This window comes from Podarcis pityusensis, assembly GCF_964106645.2.
Source record: "Podarcis pityusensis genome assembly, chromosome: 3".
Classification (NCBI taxonomy): Eukaryota; Metazoa; Chordata; class Lepidosauria; order Squamata; family Lacertidae; genus Podarcis; species Podarcis pityusensis.
The window spans coordinates 61,727,798-61,752,533 of NC_138026.1; the positions used below are offsets into that span (position 1 = coordinate 61,727,798).

Sequence of the window (24,736 nt, forward strand, 5' to 3'; positions counted from 1 at the left end):
TCCAAAAGGTCCCAACCTTCAAGGGCAGCCCTTGGGATATCAGCAATCATACTAAAGTCTCAGACAGGAACATTAATATAATTTTCATTAACTTATTTGTGGAATCATAGGGATTTCATATATTGCTTTTGGGTACATGAGTTTGCTAAGATCAAACACCCTCGAATCTGTTACTTATAGTTTCCAAAGAACAGAGCTGTCTGTCCTTGGCTACAAAAATGTAGTTGCTAGCTTGAGGCATCATACTGCAAGTTCAGTCCATTCTAACTTTTCTCACCATCTCTCACCACATTTTCAATCGTGACTCTAAAACCGTGACTCACAATACACAAAACCACCACAAGAATAAGAAATTGCTTCCTTATTAACAGGCCTTTGTGTTGCACTCAGCTAAATTTTACTCAGTGCAGACCCACTGAAATGAATGATCACGACTAGTTTAAGTCCATTAATTTCAATGAATCAACCTTAAATTAGTACAATTTACACTGTAAATTTAATGTTGCCTAATGACATCCTACTTTTAACAGTAGTTTTAAAGGAACAAAACTCTACAGAAGAAAGGAAATACCTGCTGAGTCCTCCAAATCAATCAGTTTGGGCATTAAACTTTCAGGCAGTTTCTCAGGCAAGTCATAGCCATTCTTCCTAGCAACTACTAGATGGAAAGCAGCACAGAATTCATCCAGTGTTAATGCACCATCTTTATCAAAATCCGACAGCTCCCTGAAAAGGCGAGGGAAAGTATTACTTCTAAACTATGTTTCTACTGAACTTCACTTTTACTGAGAAAGCTTTAAGCTCACACCACACAGTCTGGCATTCTGCTTCTAAAACGAGGTCAATGTTCAGCAATTTCACCTTCCCACTACAGTCCACTATGCTTCCTGAATATCTGCTCCAAAAACTGGAGTACCATAGGTAATAGCATGGGTGGTAGGCACAAGGGACTAGAGGGGAAGGTGGAATTGGCAAAAATCACTTCTTCCCATTTCAGCCAATGGGAGCCTTCTGTTACAAAAAAGAAAGAGCGAGCAACATGGGATCAGAGACACTATATACAATGTTGCTGAATCAAATGTTGGCTGCTATTCTATACAAGAAAAGTTAGTTTATTGAGAGATGGGTTAAGCCTAGACTTCTTAAATGTCCTTTTAAGTAAAACATGAGGAATCATTCAAAGTATTTGAATGCAAATTTTCTGCAAAGTATCGGTTCAGCTGAGCTACCCCTTGGGAAGCTGTTAAGTGTTCACCTTCTGTTCACTGCTATATTGCCTTGCTGAAACTTATCATGATATTATTTCAATATGGTATTCAGCGATATGGCGATTTATAGCACAGCCATATTACAAAAGGGAAGCTTTATTTCAAAATTAGGTCAGATGAAAGTTTATTATTTGATTTAACTTCTAACTGTTCAAGCCTACACATCTACTCAGATGTAAGAAAATAAGTTCATTGATACCTCCTGCCAAGTATGCATGTATAGGATTGCAGCAAAAGTTACACTGACAGTGCAGGGGATATGTTTTAATGTAAATTATGAAAGGTAATTTAAATACTAGGCATTTCAGCTCCACAACCAAAGAACTGTGATTTGAAACAAAGGAACTTCCCCAACCTAGCTATATTTCACACTTACCAAATGTGCGAAAGTTCAAGAATAGGAAGTTTTGATTTTGTAAAAAATTCTTTAGCTGCAGAACCTGAAATATTAAAACAATGACGTTTAACTTTGATTCTAAAATTATAACTTGGAAGGATTATAAGTGTATTGCAGGGAAAAAAATATAAGTGTATTGCAGAAACACTGAAAATAGTGAGGTTCTAAAGAGATTTCTATCTTCTAATGTTAGTTTAAAAAAATATCTGGAATCATACTGTATGCAATAATATAATTGTAGCACTCATCACAAAACTATAATGGCATATAAATGGTATATAAAGTCCAAGAAAATATGAGGTTGGTGCGTAAGATTCCTTTCTATAAATCAGAGGATTCTATAAATTAGAGGATTCCTTACACTGCTTGCCTCACTGTTCCAGAGGATCTTTCGACCCACTAGAACAGATTTTGGAGGGCACATGGGAAATCAACAAAACCTGCCTCTCCCTTCCATTAGCAAGAACCAGGAATGCAACTCTGCTTATAGAATCTTAGAAATCAACCCAGTGTCTTTACTAGTAGGAAACTAAAATATGTACTCTTGTAACTTATGTGTTTAAAAGAACTCACCTGGAATATATCCATTTAGATCAGGTTGAATGGTTTTAAACTGATTTATGTAATATTGCCTTTGTTCATCTGTTATTTTCCAAGGATCATCATAACTACTTGATTGCCTACGAATTTCATTTGTTGTAGTAACTGATGCTACAGTTCGGACTGTTGTCTGGTCCTGAAAGGAAACATTTTTCTTCAGCATTATATAAATGTATCAACAGCCTACCATTTTGTATATTGACCTAAGAAAGGAAATGAAAGTTATTTATCGAAGTAGCTTTAGAAGTCTTCCAGTTTGTGCTGGTTAGGTGGGATTCTAAAGAAAGTATTTTGAAAATATACTTAAGATAGAAGTAGCAACATTCATGTAAGCAACACAAAGTTATGAAAACTATGCAAAGAATAGTTTAAAATAATTATAAGGACAAAGAAAAGCTGAAAGTTAGTTTTGCATATGCTGGCAGGTTAACTTAAAAGGTTTGCTTGATCAAGAATCTTCAGTGACAGAGGTTATATTATGTAAAGAAGAATAGATCAGAGACTGATCTTAAACACACTCACATTTAGAGTCACGGCATGAATCTTTGGTGACAATATGAAAATGACTGACATTAATTGGAATGAAGCAAATCAAAAGAATACCAATAAAATGTCACACCTGGACAGAAGCAGGATGCATGGCTAAAATAGTACTGGTTGGTGTGTTATCAGCAAAACTGACCCAGTTTTCTTGGTGCGGTGGTGGTGAATGGCCAGACCACATGGGATCACCAGTATTACAGGAGCCTGAAAACCAAAACAGTTCAATTTCAAGACTGCCACACAGTCTATTCAAGAAAAGTCATAACCAGGAACCATGGGACAAATTCTGTGAGATCACATGATTCTAGATTCAATGCAGTGCCACATTGCAAAATGTTCCTAAAACTGAGGCATATTAATGTGAGTGGGGTGCTGTTCCTAGGAAAACAGGGGACAGAAGCGGTACCCGGAAAGCTGTCTGTGGACAAACACTGGCTCCCTCAGCCTGAAGTGAGATGAGCGCCACATCCCATAGTCGCCTTTGGCTGAACTTAACCATCTTGTGGTTGGTTTTACCTTTACCTAGGAAAACAAACAATTCCCCAGCCCAGAACAAGGTCCGCGCAGGAACCTATGCATCCCTTTGGTCCCTGGTCTATAATTTAATTCTGACAATCAGGCCAAACAAGGGCTTGGTAAACTGGGAAATGAATCAGGCATAAAAGCTCCCATTACCCTTCTCACTCCCTGGTTTATGGTAACCCACTGAAGTTGCAACTTAATTAGGTAAATTAGGGCTATCACAAACCAAAGTTTATCTCCAAAGAAGGATTGGAAACCCAGTTCAAATGACTGTTTTCTTTCCACTCAGTAAACAAACTACTCCATGTGACAAACTTGTTTGCCTGATCTGAATGCAACAAACTGGCCATCACACTAGGATGAAAGAAATTTGATACAAGCATTTGAGGAATGAGCAACTGAGCAAAAGGCATGGTTCTAATGGTCAAACCATGGTGTGGCTATGATGCCCTGTTAACAGACCAATATCTACAGGATATCACAGAAAAAAATTATGTAACAAATATCATATACCACTTATGCAATAAAAGACCTCTAAAGTGGATTTTCACAATTCTAGATTGGAGCTAGAACCTGACTATGGTCTGCCTCTTGTTCTGTGCTGCATTGTTGCCTGCTTCTTAATTCAGGAGGCCATTACCACACTAAAAGAGCACTGCACTTTGGAATTCTTGTGCGCTTCCCAGAAAAGGATGACAAATACTAACTGTAGTATATTGAAAAATCAGGAACTTAAATCTCTGTGTATCACAAGTGAAAGTTTAGCATTCTCATGCATATACTTAGCAGGACTATACACAGAGCACCAAAACTATTTTAATGGGGGAAAGGCTTTGAAAAGCAGAATTCTCCTAGATTAATACCTTACAGATTACTATTCTTTTGCTAGGAAAGGTCACGCTTTTCAGTGCAAAGGAAAATTAATCCCTCTTTAATAAATACGAGTCTACTTTGGTAGAGGAAGGAAAGATGTGAAGCTCCTTTCCTCTTTAGAACCAGCACAGGAAGAATTGGAACAGTTTTTTTTATTAAATTCACAAGAGTGCTATTAATAAATCTAACAAAAGTAAATCCTGTTCTACTGAAGTTTTTCGGGGGTGAGGTAGACTGGACTATTTAATGATAACACCTTTTTGCAAATGAACTCGCTAGATTGAAGTAATTAGATTGTTTAAAGTATTTAATAAAGCTGAAGCGCTACCTCAAAGTTTGACAGTTGACCTTGTCCATTCTTTTCAAAATGGCTCTGTTTATCAATGATCTAGTCTGTAGCAAAGCAGCAACAGCTGCTAAGTGGACAAAGGAGACTTCTTCCTCAGAAAAAGCCTTTTCCCCTACTTCAAGTATGGCCTAACAGTAGGCTTCCTTATGGTCACTACTGTCCAGCTTCCCTGCCATTGCTAACTTTTCTCTCTCTTCACCACAGCTGATCTGAAAATCTTTGACATGGCTGCCGATCTGTAGGGCCTGGGTAGTTCATGTATAAACAATATTCCCCAACACACCCACCCATACACCCATACCTGAAAAAGCTCTGGCTTCTATCTAAGTAGTATGGAAATAATGACGGTTCAGATGGAGCAAGTGGTGAAGGAGTAGCGATGGACAAATGATGAGGTGACATGATTCACTGCCAGCTCTCAAGACAAGCAATGCCCTTTGGTTCCCTGTTAACAACTGATGCCCCAATATGCCCCAGAACTTCTATTTCCAACAAGGAACACTTTATTAGAATGCTTTATATTCTTGTTCTGGCTGCCTTAAATAGCTTTCTTTGAACTTTCTAGATTATTTGTATAACACGTAGCCAAACTGTCTAATTTGAATGTCACAAATGATAAATCACCCTAAAATGGGGAATTCAATGTTGCAATAAGGCGACTGTTCTGTCAGGGCAAGCATTGGCTTGCCAGGTAGAACAATCTCCCACTCTCCTCTGCTCTCGCTGTGTGCTATTCCAGAGGTTCTCCTGACCCCCGTGCCAAGTCAATTTCAGGGGATAAGTGAGGGAGGAGTCCTTGCACAGCGCTTGCGCCGATGGGACCCATTAGTTGAATCCTGCCCTAAGAAATCAACCCAACAATTATTCAATGCAAATTTGAACAGGAGCACAAGCAAGCTGCAGTTCTCAACTGTCTGCTACTTATGGCTTTCTTGGTACAACAAAATAGCAACTGATTACTGAAACTATATACACTTTCTGGCAGAAATAAAAACCTCATTATCCTACAACACTCAACAACAAAAAGCTGGATTATTAAATTTGTCCATAAAGTTATCAGAGTTCAAGGTGGTCTTGCCTAAGACTTAGGCCTAATTGCAATAAAAAGTGAGGCATGCAAAGACTGGAAAACTGAGCAAAGATACTTTGGAACAGAAGAGCTGGACTCTCAAGCAGAAATCAAGAAACAATTGTGATCAAGCCTCCAAGGTTTATACTAATGTTGACAAATACGGAAGCAGTATGAGAGATATAAGAAAGACATAATTTAATGAAACATAGTACTAAGCACAGAGTTCAACCTCCTTTTTTAAAGAAATAAAATAAAATGCAGCTCTTGTGCCCATAAGCTAGACCCGACAATGTATGGGCAACATCTGCTGAAAACTCAGAAGCACACAATGTGACAGAATAAGCTTTTTAGGAGGCTAGATGCAAGTTTTCAATGTACTTGCCCATACCCAGGCTAGGAAAATATGGATAAAAATAATGCAAAGAGAAAATGTGCAAAAAATACACAAAATAAGACAAATTGCTTACTAATAGTACATAATTTAGGCAGGCTGCAGATTTATTTTTAGTGCAGAATGTACATGGTCTTGCTTGGTATCTGCCTACCAAAAATAGTTTTATTTGGAGGTTTGGTTTTCTTCTGGGCCTCCTCAAAGATGCTCACCTCACCACATTAGATGCTAGTCAGTTTGTGCTTCCTGGCTGTGGTGCTATATTCCCTGACATTGTCCAACATCACAAAACAGTCTAAGAAGTAGTTTTTATTGATTTGGGTTCCATTAAAAGGTCTACTGAAATACCCTTTATTTTCTAATGCTTTGAACATTTAGCTATTTTCTTTTTCAAGGTTCAGCTATTTTTGAAAACACTACATAGTGTGCTATTTTTAGTATAGCGTTTACACTCTATTTTAACATCTCTCTTACTCCTCTGGTCACTGACTAAACCAAATAGTGTTCATATAAGCACATCTAGCATGTAACATTAAGTCAAATTATCGTTAACCACAAGTGAGCAAGCAGGCGGATATACAGAGCAAAAACTGTGACTGCTTCACTCTTCCCCTGGGTCCTGCTGCTGCTAAGTCATGGGAATTTGGGCTTAGGGCTTGTCTCCTCCAAACAGATCATGTGTGACCTACAGCACTGGATGCTATAAAAATGTGGTTAAGATTCCAACTTTAGAATGTTAGAATGTTAGCCTGAAATTGCCTTCTTCAATGAAATTCACAGTTCAAAGCTTTAATGTGAAGCGTCATTAAACAGAATACGCATTCTATTTTATGTTCTTCTTGTTGTTGCCTGAAATATTCTAACAAGCCTTTGCAACTTTTTACTACTGAATTTCCTTATCACAATAAAATGTTTGGGCCTCCTCTAGTGCGCAAGTGACCAGAAAGAAAACAGTCTTGTGTGAAGCTGAAATACTTAAGGTGTCTCCCTCAAAAGCAAACAAAAACAGATCAAAAGATATCGCAGGGCCAGATGCATTCTCACAAAGATGAATCTTATGGAAATTAAGAGTTTTCAAAAAACAGGATTGTACCAATGATTCCTTAGAATTAGTACCAAAATAAAGGATGGGATGTTGTACTGGGGCAAGATGGTAGATAAAAGGCAAGAGTGCACATTCCTAGTTGACTTTTTACTAGGGTGAAAGGAAGCTGCTCTTGTCACTGATCAGGACATACTGAGGTGGGCCAGAGGAATACTTTTGTCTCCCTGATTCAAGTCTGTACCTCCTTAGAGTGGCTTGCCTCATACATGGGGTGCTACTAGGCTATATTAAGAAATCCACAATCTCAGGCGACACTTGAAGTGTAACACAAGACATTTATATATACCTGCTTGTGCTTCACTAAAGGGAGCCCAAAAAGGCCCTGGTCGCTCATTATTTCCTCCGCTGGGATGGCGGCTGTGCTTCCTCCATGTGTGTGGAGAGGTTGGTGGAGATTGCTGCGGTGAAACAACGGGAGATGTGGACTCCTAATAAAACAAAGGAAGTTTTAAAAATGTTATACTATGTACCTAAAACAATATTCTAAAAACCACTTTCTTTAAGAACAAATTCTTTATTAAGAACAGGTGGGATTTTAATACTAACAAAAAGATCAAGGGCAAGGCAAATAATAAAACTTAGTGGGCACGTTAAAACTTGTCATGCATTCAAATGAATCTTGAAAATAAATAGGGACAGCATGAATACCCAGTTCTTGTAATTTTGCCATATTAGGTTTTGCCACTTATTTTTACTTATGGTATGTTATCAGAACCCAGTTGTATCATTCACTGGTCTCACTTTCCGCTTGTTATATCATCTCCAAAAGTGAAACCATTTCATTATTTCTAAAGCTTCTATTACTAGGAAACAAATAAAAGATTTAGAAAGACAGGCCTTACTTGCAGACTTTGGATGCCATGGTAAATTGTTAGTCAATACAGTGGTACCTCTGGATATGAACGGGATCTGTTCCGGAGCCCCGTTCACATCCTGAAGCGAATGCAGGTCACGATTCGCTGCTTCTGCACATGCGTGAGACGTCATTTTTACTGTCTGCGCATGCGCGAGCAGCGAAACTGTCACTGCGGAGCGCAACCTGAAAAGGCTCAACCTGAAGCAACTTCAACTCGAGGTACGAGTGTACCTACCCATGACTGCCACCAAACAAAAATGCTACTGGTAAAATATAGTACTGGTTATAAAAATGATCATGAAGATTGTAACAAAATCACATCTCGCTCTCCAAATAAGAGTACCTAGACAGAATTACATGCAAGTGTCTGGAAAAAAAATGACAGGATAAAGGGTTGAATCCAAAGAAGGCCACTCTTGCAAGGATGTTTCTTATCCCCTACATGGGGATGCCTTTGAAGATGACTTGGAAACTTCAATTGGTCCATAATGCAGTGGCCGGACTGGCTTATGCTAGCCTTTTTCTAGAATATGGGTGCATCATGTAAAGAAAAAAAGATGTACAAAGACCTAAAGCACTAACCAAGACCTCTCAAGGAGCTTTAGTTGTAACTTAACTGCAATAGTATGAAGCAATATAGTGTAATTTCAATTAAATAAATAATAATAAAAAGAAATACACTCAAACTAGTGGGCTTGTGAAATCAGCTTGCAGCCAAAATTGTAAGACTAGTTTGACAACACAATCTGTAGCAGAAAAATTTAGTTTTTGACCTACATGCAAAGTTACAAGGTAGAATAAGTAATTCTATTCTGTTTGGCACCAGGGATGGAATTCAACATAGCACTAAATGGGGTACACACGTGGGGAATGAGGTTCATTTGTACAATGGGGCTTCTGCCTCCCTCTGCACACACCCTAAATCTGTTCTGGAGGTTCTTTCCCTAAGCTTTCAGAGCCAGATTTATAAAACAAATAAATCACTGCTAAACTTGCATTGCCCTTTGTATTTTAACATAATTACAGAACCACAATATAAAAACCATTAAGGATACTTAAAAACATTAGTCAGTCTTTATATTTCATTACCTGCTGATCTGTCGTTGGACGTTGCTGGACGACATCATGGCTCACAGAGCCTTTTTTAACTTGTATTCTACCTGGTGGGGGAGGAATCGCACCTGAATAGGAGGATGGGTTATCAGGATCTGAAGAATACAACGATGAATGCCTCAGTTCCTGCTCATTCTTTGACATGACAAATCTGGGCAGGGGGAGGTCCTTGACTGTTAAAACAACACCACACATGATTATTATAAGACACTTAAGTTACAAAATGTTTTGATTCCCCATTAAAATATTATTTTCTTGAAAGTTGCTATCAAGATTGTTGCAAGCTGGACCAGTTCCTGCTACAGCCAATGTCTGTTCTATGCAGGCACTGGCTTTGGCAGGAGCTGCTCCATCACACAGTGATGAAGAAACAGGTGCTTATTCTGCCGGAGCGATCTTTAAAGGGTTGGAAAATGCTTTCCTGCATTTCCAAGCCTCCCTGCCCATCCTTTCAAGCTCTGATTGCATGGCAGGCTTTGTAAGTGGCAAAGGGTTTTGACAGGTGGGCAGGGTAACCCACCTGCCAATCATGTGACAACATAACAATGTTGTGTGATTGACAGGTAGCTTGCCACACCCATTTGTCAAAGTTGGCCTATGGGGTGGGGCCAGCTAAAGGCTTGGTCCCTGAAAACAAAAAGATTACCCATCCCTGTATTAACCATATAAAACCAATAGAGTATTCAAGTAATTCAAAATTGCAATCAAGATTGTGACAATTCAGTTGAAGAAAGAATTCTTGCCAGAACAGGAATTTAACAGCTCAAACTTTGAAGCCAACTTGAATTTTTCATCTTAGTGACTACAGATGGACATTAGCATGTTAAGTATTTCATAGACAGAGATTTTTCAACACCCACAGGAACCTTTTATATTTCTCTTTAATTCACCTCTCCCCAAGCAATGAGAGCATACAACCTGAAGCTGCCCCCCCCCAAAAAAACTTGTTTTATGTGATCAACAGGACCATGGCAATGCTGACAGCTTGTTTTTACTTAAAAATTTTTATCTTAAAAGTTGTGGAGAAAGTTCTGAAAAGCAAGTGTCAGTTAGAAATTACTGAAATGGGAAGTAAATAAAAGTTATGTACTGCTCTGAATTGCATCTCATCTTATATATGTCAAGCTCCAAACCACTTGAAGTTCTATGGGTCAAATGCACTAAGAGGTTCAAGGTGGGCAACTTCTCTAAGAGAAGGCAGCAGTTTTCAGACCTGCTTCTACTAATATGTGGTACCTCAACATCAAATACTATAATAACTTAATTGTGAGGTAACCAAGAGAGGAACGCCAACTCTGTTTGACAAGCAGAAGACTTACATCTCTAAACAACAGATACAGAGTTGTAAAAGCATACTATTCCTCATGAGGAGGATTTAAAAAAGATCATTCTAAACAAAGAAAAGAGCTTGTTTACGCTAACTGGGTTTTTTTAAAAAAACTTATTAGAATAGCAGACCTTCTTGCCATCTTCTCAAGTTTCAAAAGCAGTTAGCTACTCAGACTTAAGTCCTGTTGTTGAGGAAACACAAATGCCCCTTGGTATACGCTACCTATCGCAAAGCTCTTTGTTCTGGTAAATAGCCACATTTTTAACACCAATAAAAAAGAGTGTGTTATGAGTGCTAACCTGGGTATTACCCAGTTCATTTTTTCTGTCCCAACAGATACAAAAAATGAGTATAAAGGCCGTCAGCCATCATTACTTTATTTCTGCCTCAGTTCCTTTATCTCATTTTTACCTTTACACATGACATAAAGACACTAAGTTAACACAGTCTGCAGACTGGATCAAGTGAAAATAATAGGCAGACCTAAGTAGCCGAAATTTCTGATGACATCCATCTCAGAGCTTCTCATTTCTAACTTTCAATCAGAAGTCTAAACCTCCTAGAATATAACCATAGGTTTAAAACCTAACTATTATTTGAAGGAAAGCATATAGTCTGACATTTAAAGTACAAAATTGTCAATGAATTGGGACACTGGTGTTTTTTCCACTTTGGGAATATTATTTTTTTATCCTTAGAGTAGAGCTGCTTGCAACGGCATTAAAAACAGTCATGCAAGAAAAGTTCTTATTAGAGGAAATTTCCTTTAAAGGAAGAGATGTTTAAGAAAACATCAGAGGAATCATGTCAGTGGTATATGCTGGTAGAGGAGTATCAGACAAGAGCCATATTTTAATAACCTAGTCAATTATATTTCAATACTTATTTCAAGGCTTACCAGAATTCAAGCTTTCCATTCGCAGTGGAAACCCAGACTGAGCCACTGCAACTAGTTTCAAAGCAATGTAGAATTGGCTTCTTCCAAAGTATCCAAGTCTTGTAGCACCACAAAGTTCCATGATCTAGAGAAAACCGAAACATCCAGCAAAATGAATATAATAAATTTGGTGAAGTAGAAACATTAGTTCACTGTACTCTATATATGCTTGCCAATAAATACTATGCTATAATATCATAAATGCAGTAGTTTTCTATTAAACTATGGTAGGAAAAAAATGTTCTCATTCTCCTGCAGTGATTCACTTCAATTTCACTGGTCTCATTCTCAATACCTTCACTATGTTTGCTATAATGGCAAATAATTTTGGTTGATCTCTCTCTTGCCCACTATAACAAATACCAGTTCCCTTATTAAACATCTGATGTACTGTATTATTGCATTTTAATTGCAATCTGTGGCCAATATTTAAATTAAACTGAACACCTAGCTTTTCATGTCCTTGTTCACATATTCCTCTTAAATCTTGTTTCCCTCCCTTCCTGACACTATCCCGAAACCAATATGAATATTTGTTTCAGTCAGCAACCCATAACTGCTCCTCAGAACAAATTTATCTTACTGCTCTACCCAATTGTAATCAAAGTATGACTTGTGCAAAGTTCAACTCCTAAGAATCAATTCTGCTTTTATTTTTTAAAAAATGTGGGGGAGGAAGAGTTATTTTTTATTTACAATGTTAAGTGTGTCTGTATGTAGCATAATGATGTTTGCTAGGGACAAATGTAGCTTGATGAGGCTCTTAAAAAGTCAGCATCAACTCAAATTAGTTATATACTGTAGAGTGTTCTCAGTGCTGAGCTGCCCCACTGGAATATTGAAATGAAAGGGTCATAAGGCATACAAAATGCCGCCAACAAATCATAGTGAATTAAATTAGGCTGTACGCACAACTCAAGCAGCCCTTCACTCCTAGAGATGGAGGAGCAAATCAGGGACTGCTTAAGCCGTCTGCACCAGCATGCAACTCATAGTTTGCTGGCATCATTATATGTGACTGTAGCCATTGTCTGTTTAATATAAACATAACTAACAAAACCCCTGCTATGTAAGGTACAAAAAAGTTAAATTTAATGCAATATGACAGAAAAATGGTGTCCCAGACACAATGTTAGAAGACTGATTTTTTTTAAAAAAAAACACACGTTAAAAATGCCACCCAATTACCATTTGTTGTACCTACATAACATACCACAGTGTAAATGGGAAGATGTATTTTTGACAACACGCACAATAAAATGCACGCACATGTATTTTATTACATTGTCACATACACAAACTATAGTTTATACTTCAAAACTTACACTTCACAAAGCTATTGTGTGCAACAGTAACCATGCAAATTAGTTAAGTGTATGCTGTGGCCTGAATTAAAGGATTTTTTGAGACTGTCATGGGTCTGTGTACCACACACACTCTCTAGAACTGAAATAGCATTAGGATCCTAGAAGTTCCACAACCATAACTGTACCTCTGAATACTGCCTTCTCTACCAACCATAGAGCAGTAAATTAAAATACAGTCTACCTTGGCTCCTGAACAAACTGGATCCTGAATGATCAAATTCCAGAAGTGAGTGTTCTGGTGTATGAATGATTTTTGGAAGCCGAACATCTGGCATGGCTTCCGATTGGCTGCAGGAGCTTCCTGCAGCCAATCGGAAGACACACTTTGGTTTCCGAACATTTTGGAAGGACTTCCGGAACGGATTCCATTCGACTTCCAAGGTATGACTGTAAACCTACAACTAATTTTATTCTACTACTAGCACTAGCACCTATATCAATCTTTATTGATGCTATGAGCAAGTGTACTTGTATAATAACACTGGAAGGACATATGTAGGATCTGGTTTTATTGGATTTGACAGGAGAAACAACCAAGAATGAGCAACCAACCAGTCACAACTTTCCCCAATATTTGCTGACTGAAAGCTGCACTGTGAGAGCAGATTTTGGAAGGGTATTTGGGTGTGTGTGTGCCTTCTTCTGCAGATGGATACATTCTATCAATACACTACCAACTAGATACCTCCCATAGTTTTCTACAAACACAATGAGCATGTTGTTCTGTGAAAGGTATTACAGTACATTCCCCTGTTATTTTGACAGCCTTAGCAATATTCCAGCAGGACACAGATAAAGCATGACAGGTGCCATCTATGGTGTCCATTAGGGCTGGGCAATATTTGGTTTTCAATATTGCGATATATCATCAGCTAACATTGTGATATACCAATATATCACGATATCTGAAATAAGATGGAGCTACGTAGAGGCGAACATGGTTATGTCCTGGCAACTGCTACTAAGTTACAGGTCTAAATCACCACATACTGATGAAACCATCGCTTTCATCAGCAGGCAAGCCAAAATGCATCCAAACAAGACTTTGGTTTTGAGCTTGGATGCCAAATGGTGGTATTCAAGTCCAGGCCAATCCAAAATACAGTGGTGAGTCACACACAATACAAATATGAGAAAACAACAACAAAAATAAATTTGATATATATAATTATATGAAAATTAACTCAATGATGGCATGCTTCAACTAAACCATGAAATATTTCTGGAGAATATATTAATGTTCTATGCAGTTTTAGGGGCAAATTTAAAATTTACAAAAGTAGTAGGTTTAGTAAAAATATTAATTAAACTTGCATATGATTAACAATTTAATCTGTTTTCTACTAATTTAAGAGTAATTTATGTAATATACTAATGTCAAGTTGCATTTCCTCCACTCAGAGGGCCAACTGCAATTCTATGCATGAGTAAGCAAGCCCCACTCAGTTCAACTAAACCTACTTCTACTTTCCTGGGAATAAGCCCCACTGAATTCAGTAGGGCTTACTTCTGAGTAGACAGGCATTTGCTTGCACTGCTTAATGACAAGCACCCACCCTCCCCATCACTCTCACCTCACAACAACCACCCAATCTCCCATTTCAGCATAAGGCAGCAACTGTTAAATCTTCCCCCCTTTATTTCTCCCTATTATGACACAGAAGCCGGCCCCCCAAAGTGCCCCATCCCACCAACCTCTCCCTTTTTATCAAAAGAAAGGAGGACAGGCAGGAGAGAGAGAAGCGATCCCCCCCACACACATATACACAGGCAGAAGGGAAGACTGGAGTAAAGAAAAAAGAGTTAAATAACAGGACAATATTTTTTGTTCTTATGCTGAAGAAAATAACCCCCGTTTTTTCTTTCATGGCGGTAGGGAAGGGGCAAAGGGGAAAGGGAGCTCCCAGTAAGAAGCCCCGAGCCATCTCAGACCAACATCTCTGTAAATCACACCTACCAGCCTGACAAGCTGGCTACTAGCCTACTTTAAGCAAGCAGAAGCTAATGGCCAGTCTTTTAAGTTTCTGCTGCTGGCTGGCTGCTGCTTTCCCAGCTACGTTCGTAACATAGTGGTACCCTGGGTTACAGACACTTCAGGTTACAGACTCCGCTAACCCAGAAATGGTACCTCGGGTTAAGAACTCTGCTTCAAGATAAGAACAGAAATCACACGGCGGCAGCGCAAGGCCCCATTATCTAAAGTGGTGCTTCAGGTTAAGAACAGTTTCAGGTTAAGAACGGACCTTCAGAACGAATTAAGTTCTTAACCCGAGGTACCACTGTAGTCACCTGCTTTTGCAGAGGCAGCGGAAAGAAACATAGCAACTGCTACAGATGCTCTTGTGAGTTGCTGCAGGAGGCAGCGGAAGCACTAAGAAGCCCTGGCTGCCTACACGGTTTTCTCAAAATTGCAATGTTTGCCAGATAACATTTTATGAAACTGTTATCGTTATGTGGACTTCATAACCGATTCTGAATGATATATTGAAAAATTGCCCAGGTCTAGTGTCCATTAGTTATGGTAATCCTAGTTCCTTTAGGGGAATAAACTTTGAGACAACTTGGTTTTCCACATTCTGGATTTTGTTTTGTAGGTGTGTTAAGCATGCATGCTAACAGCCATCCTCTATAATGCAAATCTTTTCTAGACTTTTAAAAAAATTCTTAATTGAGTCGCTTGAATTAGTATAATGCTTGAACTATTGCTTACAATAGCAGATAACCCACATACATTTACATATGGATCAACGTTCCAGTTCAATGAATAGCAGCTAAACATGACCCACCTTTAAAAACAAAACAAACTTGCTGCACCAGATGTACCTGCATTCCACCTTTCTACAAGTAACATAGTTTTCTAAAAATACTGTCAAAGATAAGCTGGTTCAAAAGTTAAAAATTAAGGAAGAGCTTGCTTACTGAACTTACTGAAATTCAGAACTTATTTGTACTCATTTAAAAATACGTAGTATTTGGTATTTCTTTTCTAGTTATTTACAATTCACTGTTACATGTCAAGGAATTTCAGACACAACCAGCTCTTGCGCTCTATGGGAATGTGCTCAACTGCCTGATCAAAGCCCAGAGTAGCAGCGTAAGTAGGTTTTTAATCCCCTCTCCTTTGGCCCGATCCAGCAGGATTCCGCTTATTTTCTTAACTTCCTTACCTACCATCTTCCTACAACTGTTGAAACAGAATCATGGCCGAAGTTTTCCTAGATTATCTTATTCTTATGCTGCTTTGCAGAGGTTTTTGAATGTTTTATGTAGTTTTGTAGTAGTTTTATGTAGTTTTTATGTAGTTTTATGTAGTTTTTCAATTTCATTGTTCTGCATGGGACAATGGCAATAAAGATATCGTATATCGTATTGTCTCTCAGCTTAACTTGATTTACATTTTTACTGATAACGGGCTTCCTCCTTTGAAGCTTGAGCCTGACAGATAACTGAACATTTTGTTTATTTATTTAACAACATTTTAAAATCACTTAACATTTAAAATAGCTTAACCAACAACAAAAATACAAACAATGGAACAAACACCTGCATTTAACAGCAAAATGTAAAACAGCATTTGCTATTCAGAGAAAAATATAAAGAAATACAGATAGACTAAAGTTATCAGCCAGTTAGGTTAGGACACGAATCCTCACAGTTAGAGTCACTAAGGCAGCACTTGGGCCTGCTAAAATTGGCGGGGCAGTTGGATATTAGCTGTTTAATTTGTTATTCTACTCAGATGAGCTTCACAACAAACACCAGACTGCAGAGAGGCTGAACCAGAATGTCTTGACTTAAAACTAGTACAACTGCTGATGCAATCCTGTTGCCGGGCACACAAATCATCCTATGATGTTCCACTTCTGTTTCCTATAAGACAAGGTTATTACCCTCCACACACTTTTAAGGGTCACTGCACATATGACCTTTTACAACAGGTTTTAAGCTGCATATACACTGTGTGAAATTGATGGCAGTGTAAGTTTTGCTGTAAATGCACAGCTCTAATACAAGAATGTTCATATATGTGTATACATTGCAAAGTAGTTACTTTTTTGTACACATGGTTAAACTGATAGGATGTTTCTAGCATTCCATGTTAGCTATTCCTTGTCTTATTTTTTTTAAACTAGAGAAAGGAGAGATACAGGGATACTTGGCCAGATACTGGAAACCAAGTTTAATCTGACATAGAGACCTTAAAGTCGCCAGTTTTGCCAAGGCTGCAATCCTATGTACACATGCTTTGAAATAAGACCTATTTATGTCAGTGGAATTTTCTTTCTAGTAAATATGCTTAGGATTGTGTTGTAAGATGTACAGCATGGAGTTACATCCTCTACGGACCCATGAATTTCTTTTTATGTCTATCCAGACCAAGATTCTCTAATGTTCGAGTAGTGCATCACAGAAATATTAACTTTTAAGGCTCCATAGAGCAGTGTGGCAGCTGGGAGCACTGGGTGAACAGTTTTATCATTATCAGGAAACATAGGAGATGGTGTTAGCAGTATGATCTAAAGTAGTTATTCTAGTAAAACCTCTCCATAGACCATGTTGACAATTGTCATTTCAAGACACTGACAAATGAAAGCTTATAAAGAACAGTGATGAACATGCCAAGTGGGTGCTGCTAGTTTTAATAATATAAAGATTTTTAATTCCACCTCCAGCATATTGTTTTTAGCCAGACAGCAAAGCACTTAATGCTCCTAATGAACGTGAAGTGCTTTATACGAAGATTATACACAAGTGTACTCATTTTGCAGACTATAGTAGTTGTGGGTCTCATTCAACTGTAACTAAAGACTGACTCCCTTTGGACATAGCATCTGTGTCCAGAGACAAACAGGCAATAGTTTGCCAGATAAGCTATCTATTAGATGAACTCCAATTACGTCAGGCTTCAAGGCCTTCTCCATATTTTACAAGCTGGAGCACTACAAACATGATAGCTTCTCTGTATGTGCTTTTGCCAACAGCTTTGTAATACACAGGGCAGACTTAACGATACTCAAACAATGTGACACAGCCATTACTTCCCAGCTAGAACTCAGTATTCCTCATGAGAACCCTGCCGCTACATGCGCACATTTTAAATCTATACTTTTAAAGAACTTTACTAAATGTCTGTTAACATGTGTATTGCAAATTAATGACAAACTGAAACATTTGAGAGGGGCCAGTGTCTCAGAATAACCTGCTTGTTGCAATTTAGTGTCTAATATTAGCATGGTAACCAAGTCACACATTTCTGTGTCTGGACACTTATGTGAGTCATGGACTACCCCAATAACTTATATTATGATTCTTATTATTTATTTCCTACATCATCCTTTTTTTTAAGGAGCTCGAGTTGGTGTACATGGCTTTCCCCTCCACATTTTATCCTAACAACTGTGTGAGATAGGTTAGGCTGAAAGACAGTGGCTGGCCCAAGGTCACCCTGTGAGCTTCAGGGCCAAGTGGGGTTTCGAACCCTGGGCTCATAGGCCATAGTCCAACCCTCTAACCATGAAACCACAGCGGCTATTGCAACTGAGCACTCTGGTCCAAGTCATTAAAGTGAATCAGTCACATAAGTGAAAATAAGAAGCAGCTATAGTTCAGCATGCACCACACAGTTCTTTGGGCCATCAGGGAAGCTCCTAGAAAACAGGAAACAGAACTGCTGCACTAAACTTAATTTCACAACAGCAAAGTGTCAAGGCTCTGCAATTCAGAGGACTGATATAACAAAATTAGTGTTGTCCAAATTGGGCAGTACAGTAATAATATTAAATTGACCTAGTAGCACACGTACGTAAAAGCAAATTTCCATACTTTCTTCAGGCCAGGGTCACTTCAATACTTCCTCCCAAGATATACAAACAAGGTTGTTTCCTGTGCAGTCCCCAAACTACCTAGAATTGTAGAGCTGGGAGGGACCACAAGGGCCATCTAGTCCACCCACTGCAGTGCAGGAATCTAAATTCCCCAAGAACAAACCAAGCAGCAATCACATACCTTGCACTTTTCAAGTTTTACCAATCATTTTCCCTGTTGCTATTTTAAAATATGGGATATATATATACACACACATATGTATGTGTGTGTGTGTGTGTGTGTGTGTGTATATACACACACACACACACACACACACCCCATTGACAAAACCCTCTTGGACACACTGTGTTATGTACATAACTATGCTATGCGTTGTAATAAGTGAAATAAGGAATACTCCAAGGGGAACATCCCCTGCATCCGGGGGTGCCAGAGTCTATCTAAGCCCCCACCACACCACGTTTTTCTGTATGCCCCTTGTGTTTTTTTTAAAAAAATCTTCCCTCGTATTCCGCCATAGCCAATACCCTCAGCTCAACCCATCGCGGGGCAGGAAATGCTCCGCAGCCACCCCCGAGTAGGGGGCCCAAGGTGGGCGTGTGAACGTGGGAAGGGTGGGGAAGGAGCGTGTCGGTGGTGTGGGGGGAGCTGGGCACGTACCTCGTTCTCCACCCCCACCCACCCCCTTCGCCGCCCCCTTGAGTCCGGAGCCTGCTGCCCCTGGGATCGAGGGGGTCTCGGGAGGGAGAGGCGGCAACGGCGGCGGGTTTACCTGCAGGACCACCTCGCTGGGCAGCTGCGCGGCGCGGAAGAGCTCGAGGACCCTCCCGTTGGACGCCACTTTCTTGGTGCTCTCGGTGTCGCAGTACGAGAAGAGGTCGCAGTAGTAGCGCTGCTCGGTCTCGCTCAGCGTCAGACCCTCCATCTTACGCCAGCCCGGCCCGGCCCCGGCCCTGCCCCGGGAATCGATCCTGCCACTGGGCGGGGCGGAGGGACGGACGACGGACGGCAGGGGAAACAAACGGACGGACGCGGGGCCGCGCTCGCACGCGCGGGAGCCACCGCTGGCGGCGGCGGCGGCTCCGTGAGGAAACGGCCGTGAGGGGGAGGGGTCGGGAGGGGGGCGGAAGGAAAGAGAGGGGGGCGCGTGCGCTCTCTCCCTCTCGCTTGCGCGCGCGCCGCCTCAGCTGTTGCTTGTTGATCTCGCGGAGCCTTCCTTAGAGGAGTTGGGGAGGGCAAGGCGGAGGAAGCGCCGCGACACCAGGGGGAAGGGGGCGTGGCGTTCGAAAGGGAGGAAGAAGAAGAGGGGTGTGCGCGCGCGCATGTATGTGTGTGAGAGGGACTCCCGATAAAAAGTTTTACGGACGTCTCTCCTTGGACGTAGCCACGCCCTCTCGGCCTGGCGGAACTCGCGCGCAACTACGGCCCCGACTTAACTCTGTTCCTGCAAAAAAAAAAGAAGGGGGGGAGGAAACGCCTCCAGAAGCCGCCCGTGGGACCCGGATGCGAAAATAGGCTGACGCGCGTAGTGTGTCACGCATGGTTCCCCCCCCCCCCCAGCTTGCTGATAAATCTGCTCCTGCGTTTCTCTCCCCGCCCTCCACCTGGCGGTGTGGAGGGACAACTGCAGCCTCTTTCCACTTTCCCTAGCACCGATAGGGGCCGGTGGTTTTTTTTTTACCGCCGCGCCGTTTGATAAGCGGCAGCAGCGCGGGAGCCCTGGTGATTTTTGAAGAGAAGAGAGCAGAGCAAAGTGCGGGAGTGTAGCTTATTTGCAAGTCTGCGACCCGCGCATCCTTTGAACATATAAAGTGTGGAGGAAATTCCTGCCCCTTGTGAATTTGTCCCCAGCGAACTCAAATTCCCGCCCCCTCCCTTTAAATTCGGCTTGGCCCTGGTTCACATTTGGGAAAAACAAAACGCAAATTCGTTTCTGTTTGTTTTCTCTGGATTGTCACTTAGGAATTGCCTTTCATGAATTCCACTGCAGTGAACTCAAAATCCCCATTGCCGCCCTTTTAATACTAGTTGGCTCCTATTTACATTTGGGGAAACAACATGCAGATTTAGAAGCTACTGTATTATTGTTCTTGTCTAGACCATGGGTAGGCAAACTAAGGCCTGGGGGCCGGATCCAGCCCAATCGCCTTCTAAATCCAGCCCGCAGGTGGTCTGGGAATCAGCATGTTTTTACATGAGTACAATGTGTCCTTTTATTTAAAATTCATCTATGGGTTATTTGTGGGGCCTGCCTGGTGTTTTTACAGGAGTAGAATGTGTGCTTTTATTTAAAATGCATCTCTGGGTTATTTGTGGGGCATAGGAATTCGTTCACCCCCCCAAAAAAATATAGTCCAGCCCCCCACAAGGTCTGAGGGACAGTGGACTGGCCCCCTGCTGAAAAAGTTTGCTGACCCCTGGTCTAGACCCATGTGCATAGCCAGGGTTTATGTTGGGGGGCCAGAACCTCAGTTAATTATTTTTCTTGATTTACTTGATTTAGGGGGGCACCTGCCCCTCTGGTCCCCCTTGGCTACACCCATGTCTAGACCCTATCATTTAGGATTTGTGCTCCTGTTTTAAGCAAAACCTCCGCCCATATAACCCATTGTCAATAACGTACATAGGTGGAAGCCCTTTTGGAGTCTTGTGAAATATTTTCCTCCAGCCATTTATTGCAGCCAAAGTGTAAATGTTGCACTGGGTTGTGGGAGAAACGTTCTTGTCGACTTCTAACTATTGTTTTCTGAAAAATGCACTGCAAACTTCCTTCACAGTGAGGTTTGATGTGTGTGAGAGAAACTCAAAACTGTTAGCCATACTGTGTAGCTTCATTTAGTTAGACACTGTTACAGTGTTTCTCCCTGTTTATTTCTTTTTAACATAAACTTCTGACAGCACAATCATATACAGTGGTGCCCCGCAAGACAAATGCCTCGCAAGACGGAAAACCCGCTAGACAAAAGGGTTTTCCGTTTTGGAGGTGCTTCGCAAAACGAATTTCCTATGTGCTTGCTTCGCAAGACGAAAATGTCTTGCGAGTTCCTGCGGGGTTTTTTTCCTTTCCCCCCCCTTTTTCCCAAGCCGCTAAACCGCTTATAGCTGATGGCTAAGCCGCTTATCAGCTGATCTTTAAGCCGCTTAACAGCTGATGCTAAGCCGCTTATCAGCTGATCTTTAAGCCGCTTAACAGCTGATGGCTAAGCCGCTTATCAGCTGATCTTTAAGCCGCTTAACAGCTGATGCTAAGCCGCTTATCAGCTGATCTTTAAGCCGCTTAACAGCTGATGCTAAGCCGCTTATCAGCTGATTGTTAAGCCGCTTATCAGCTGATCTTTAAGCCGGCTAAGCCGCTAATACTGTAGCGCTAAGCCGCTAAACCTCTAATGGGCTTGCTTCGCAAGACGAAAAAACCCGCAAGACGAAGAGACTCGCGGAACGGATTCTTTTCGTCTTGCGAGGCACCACTGTACATATTTCCTTGGAAGTAAGTTCTGTGGTGTTCAGTGAGGCTTCCTCCTAGGTAAGCGTGTACAGGAATGCAGCTTCAGACTACTAAAAGCTACATCTCTTTCTACAAGGCAAATTTATTTATTAAATTTATATTCTGCCTTTCCTCCCAAGGGAGTCCAGCTGCTATATTCCAGGCAGCCATTATATTGTCCAGACATTATATTGTTCCAGAAGTTTGAACAAACCAACTTACCACAACCTATGATCAAGGCTTTATAACTATGAAGCCTCTGCACTTTGATGGCATGAGGACATGGAAGAACGAAGGAGGGGGCATATGCTTCCTTAAAACATATACAGTCATACCTCGAGTTATATTTGCTTCACATAGGGTTTTTTTCAGGTTATGAACATGGCAAACCCAGTCTGCGTGCTTCGTGCATGCGCAGGAGCGCTCTATCGTGTCATGCACACGTGCAGAAGTGACGCTCTACTTATGGACTTTTCAGGGTGCGATGAGCACCCCGGAACGGATCGCGTCCGTAAGTAGAGGCACCACTGTATCTTCAAGCAGCAGATTGGCAGTAAAATGCACATGGATATTCATTGCCTATTTTTCTTACAAATTAAACTGAGCAAAGATGTTAGATGTGTTTTGGGGGTGATATCTGCCTTTTGGGCTGGCAATTTGCCAGTCTTGTTAAAAGGGATCACAGCATTTCATCTCTTTTACTGTCCTGATCTAATCCTACAGAATGTAGAAATAAAGAATTAGAAAAGGCCATTGCTTACTATGCTGCAGTACAAAGAGCTCTGCAAAAGAACATAGGAAGCTGCCTTATACTAAGTCTGAGTAAGTAAACAGAGAAAGCTATCTAAACACGGAAATAGAGTCACCCCCACCACTATGCTCCATTCCCCAAATGCAATGGTAATATATAATATAAACTTTAAAATGATGACTCACACTTCAGGCACCAAAGATCCTTCACTGGTCAAATCGAAAAGGAAGGAAGGAAGGAAGACACTTTGATCACCTTTTGGATGGGCATTCAGCCACACATGGCTTTTTCTGAAACTGAGTAGGCTGCTTTGCCTGTCATGCTCAGAATAAGGCAAAGCAGGTGAGATAAAAATGAGAGAGGATTTTGGACTGGGGAAGATGCTGAATTCTAGTTAGTTAGGCTCGGTGTTTTTAGAGCCAATCTATGTGTCAAGAATAATCACATGACAGAGACTTTTGTGGACCCTATCACTCCTCCAACCTGCATGCTTGAATGTTAGGAGAAGAAACTATGATCGTGTAAATCCTTCACTTGGACATGTACAGTGGTACCTCAGGTTAAGGACTCAATTTGTTCTGGAGGTCCGTTCTTAACCTGAAACTGTTCTTACCCTGAGGTACCACTTTAGCTAATGGGGCCTCCTGCTGCCGCTGCGCGATTTCTGTTCTCATCCTGAAGCAAAGTTCTTAACCTGATGTAGTATTTCTGGGTTAGCGGAGTCTGTAACCCAAGGTACCACTGTATGTTTCTCTGTAGACTGAAAGCTGTTAAGAGTCAGCCCAAAGGCCTCCCTCCACTTCTCCCTAATCCTAAATGTACCATTTTGGCCAAACAGAAGATGAGGGAAACTGGCTAAGAACTTTTAAGTGATATGATGAAGAATGAGCTACAGAAAACACACTTCCAATGCAGTCCTAGGGATGTCTAATCAGTAGCCCTGGGATCAGTGGGGCTTAGGTGGCAATGCCATACCCTCTTACTTGGGAGTAAGTCTAATTGAACTCAATGGAGCTTACTTCTGAGTTGACTTACATAGGAGTTCATGGTTAGTCTCAACTGCATTTAGAATTTAAGTGGGCTATAACTGTCAGTTTGCATTTCTTAGTACAGAAAGTATTGATCTGATGTGTAGAGATATTTCCTGTTCTGCAGCCCTGTTTAGGGAAGCTTTTAATGTTTGATGGATTACTGTATTTTAATATTTTGTTGGAAGCCGCCCAAAGTGGCTGGGGAAGCCCAGCCAGATGGGCGGGGTATAAATTATTATTATTATTATTATTATTATTATTATTATTAATTCAAGAGGGTTTTGGAAGCTTCTCTGTGTGACAGAAAGTTCATGATGTTGGGTTATTGTTTGGGTTATAGCTTCAGCTGGTTTAAACTGGTTCTCTTATCTCTTTCTGTCAAGGTCATGCTGACTATAAAAATATGGCTAGAAGGAGCCTGGGTTTCACGTTCTCTTTCTATCTATCTGTTCTAGTGTGGTGTGGTGTGGTGTTCTGTATGCTATGGTGTTAAGGTTTAGTCTCTTTATAAGTTGTTAAGGTTAAGTCTGCTGCAACTGGATTTCTTATGGACCATGCCAATCCTGAATGTATTGGATCTGTGATCATTATGCTCATTTGCCTACAGTAGCAGTACTCTGCTGGATGAAGTACAATTGCCTCTGGTCTATTTTTGGGAACTCTGCAATGTGTTTAAGTTTTTTCCTCCTCTGGATGACAATAACTTGCTCATTTTTTCCTTCAAATAATTCAAAGATTATCTACAGAAATATTGTAAAATTAATGAATGTTAGAATGATGTTGGATAGTAATTAAGTGGTTTCCAGTTGTAATGCTTTAAGGGAATATGAAAAAAGGGTTATAAATAGGCAAAAATCTAATATTATTACTTTTAAAGGATTTGCTGAACCAACAGATTGAAGTGGAATACAAAAAAGGGAG

At 40.6% G+C, this 24,736-nt stretch overlaps 1 protein-coding gene across 6 annotated transcripts in view; it reads right to left on the bottom strand.

Annotated features, from left to right (window-relative positions):
- The window catches only part of REPS1 (RALBP1 associated Eps domain containing 1), a 39,142-nt gene extending 19,134 nt beyond the window's left edge, over window positions 1-20,008 (bottom strand). For 2 of the 6 annotated variants that reach the window (XM_080999626.1, XM_080999623.1), the window contains exons 1-8: window positions 19,322-19,996; window positions 11,318-11,441; window positions 9,066-9,262; window positions 7,407-7,548; window positions 2,885-3,012; window positions 2,239-2,401; window positions 1,645-1,708; window positions 572-726 (exon numbers count right to left, since the gene is read on the bottom strand). In XM_080999626.1, the coding sequence (XP_080855752.1) occupies window positions 572-726; window positions 1,645-1,708; window positions 2,239-2,401; window positions 2,885-3,012; window positions 7,407-7,548; window positions 9,066-9,262; window positions 11,318-11,441; window positions 19,322-19,474 (1,126 nt within the window). In that variant the 5' untranslated portion in view covers window positions 19,475-19,996. Of the gene's footprint in view, window positions 1-571; window positions 727-1,644; window positions 1,709-2,238; window positions 2,402-2,884; window positions 3,013-7,406; window positions 7,549-9,065; window positions 9,263-11,317; window positions 11,442-19,321 lie in introns of all 6 variants that reach the window. The other 4 variants (XM_080999627.1, XM_080999624.1, XM_080999625.1 and 1 more) reach the window with 4 other exon arrangements.
- Between the last annotated feature and the right edge of the window lie 4,728 nt (window positions 20,009-24,736).